Source organism: Rhagoletis zephyria, unplaced genomic scaffold (genome assembly GCF_001687245.7).
Source record: "Rhagoletis zephyria isolate East Lansing unplaced genomic scaffold, Rhagoletis_zephyria_1.1 Rzeph_scaffold_40492, whole genome shotgun sequence".
NCBI classification, from domain to species: Eukaryota; Metazoa; Arthropoda; class Insecta; order Diptera; family Tephritidae; genus Rhagoletis; species Rhagoletis zephyria.
In genome coordinates, this window is record NW_016197547.1 from 1 (window position 1) to 1,891 (window position 1,891).

Sequence of the window (1,891 nt, forward strand, 5' to 3'; positions counted from 1 at the left end):
GCCTTTTCTTAGTACCTCAATCTCAGCGGTAATGCACTTCGTCTGCTGGCCATCTCCAGCTTCGACAAGCTCATCAATCTGGAAGCGATCGACCTGTCCGCCAACAATTTGACCCAACTACCCGTTGGCCTCTTCGATGCATCCTCCCAACTGCAGCGCATAAATTTATCACGTAATGCACTGCCGGACATACCCGGCCAACTCTTCGACCCGCTACCATATCTGCGTTCGTTGGACATGTCACAGAATCAATTGTCGTCCGGCGCATTCATCGCTCATCTCTCGCCGCTATTGCCGAGTTCCACACTCACATTGGATTTAAGTGAGAATCACTTAACGCGACTTGATACCGATGCCATGGATGCGTTGCACGTCTGCAGCGGGCGTGTTGAGTTGGCCGGCAACTGGTGGCATTGCCAGTGGCTCATCGTTGAATTGGTGCGCGCGCCCGCCCACTTTCACTTTGGACGCAACTATACACTCGCGTCGACATGGAGTGCGGCGTTGCTAAACGTGAGTGGCATTGATTGCTATGATGCCGAGCGTAAGCGCAGTATTGTGGTGCTTGATGCGGGGCATTTGTGGGAGCGACGTCATGGTGTGAGCGGCGATGTGGACTATAAGGTAAGTGCAATAAAAATGCTAATTGTATGGCTATTGAGCATGGTGCATTGCTTGGTTTCTGTTTGTGTGTGCTGATATGTATTTAATTTGTGCTGTGCTTCATAGCAGACGTTCGTCGAGCCTGCGATGCCAACGCCCCCACCGCTGATGTGGCCGCGTGTGCGCATGGACCGCTTTGACTCGCGCTCGATTATCATATGGATGTTGATTTCTATTGGTTTGGCGTTTACCGGACTGCGTATAGCGCGTCAGTTGATCGATAGACGGGAGCAAGGCAGACGCCTGAAAAAATTGCGCGAAATGGTATGTTGAGTGCATATACGAGTACATATTTTCCACATTGTGTGATTATTGAATTGATTTTGCAGAAGGCTGATGAGCTGATGAAATTGACTGCGAAAGAGGCGGAGGCAAATGCATAGGGTGATTGGAGTTTTACGCGTTTTTAGGTTAGCGTTCGATTTATTGATTCGAGCAGTTTAGTTTNGTTGAGTGCATATACGAGTACATATTTTCCACATTGTGTGATTATTGAATTGATTTTGCAGAAGGCTGATGAGCTGATGAAATTGACTGCGAAAGAGGCGGAGGCAAATGCATAGGGTGTTTGGAGTTTTACGCGTTTTTAGGTTAGCGTTCGATTTATTGATTCGAGCAGTTTAGTTTGTAATCCGTAATAAAATATTACAAATAAATTTAAAAAAACCTTAAACTGTAGATGCCATTTTTGTACTTTAAACACAAAAAGTGGATAAAGCTCAACCAAGCGTTAATAATGACACGACTTCAGCATAATTCAAATAACTAAATATGTATGTGTGTATTGAGCGGAGGGATGCTAGGTATTGTTGCGAAAGACTACCAAGTCCTTGGTCACATACACGAAATAATGGCAATTATTTTCTTGCCCATTTTCTTGGGAGCTGCATACTGACCTTTATCCGAAAGCTAACAGGTAGCTAACAAGCCCTAAATAAATACCTACTTAATAAAAAACGANTTGCGAAAGACTACCAAGTCCTTGGTCACATACACGAAATAATGGCAATTTTTTTCTTGCCCATTTTCTTGGGAGCTGCATACTGACCTTTATCCAAAAGCTAACAGATAGCTAACAAGCCGTAAATAAATACTTACTTAATAACAAACGCAAAAAAAAACAAAAATGTGAGATAAGGTTTTTCTAAATATTACCTTGTTTATACCGACACATAAAGCTCTTTAACCCAGTTCGCTGTGATTCAAAACGGATACATAAAACAAATTT

The 1,891-nt window shown here is 43.6% G+C and overlaps 1 protein-coding gene across 1 annotated transcript; it reads left to right on the forward strand.

Annotated features, from left to right (window-relative positions):
* Positions 1–15: 15 nt before the first annotated feature.
* Positions 16–1,096, forward strand: LOC108354915 (platelet glycoprotein V-like; the record flags this gene model as incomplete). Its single annotated transcript, XM_017606092.1, has 3 exons — positions 16–624; positions 733–927; positions 993–1,096. Coding segments are annotated over 3 exons (858 nt in total), but the record flags the coding sequence as incomplete, so codon positions are not given.
* Positions 1,097–1,891: the final 795 nt, after the last annotated feature.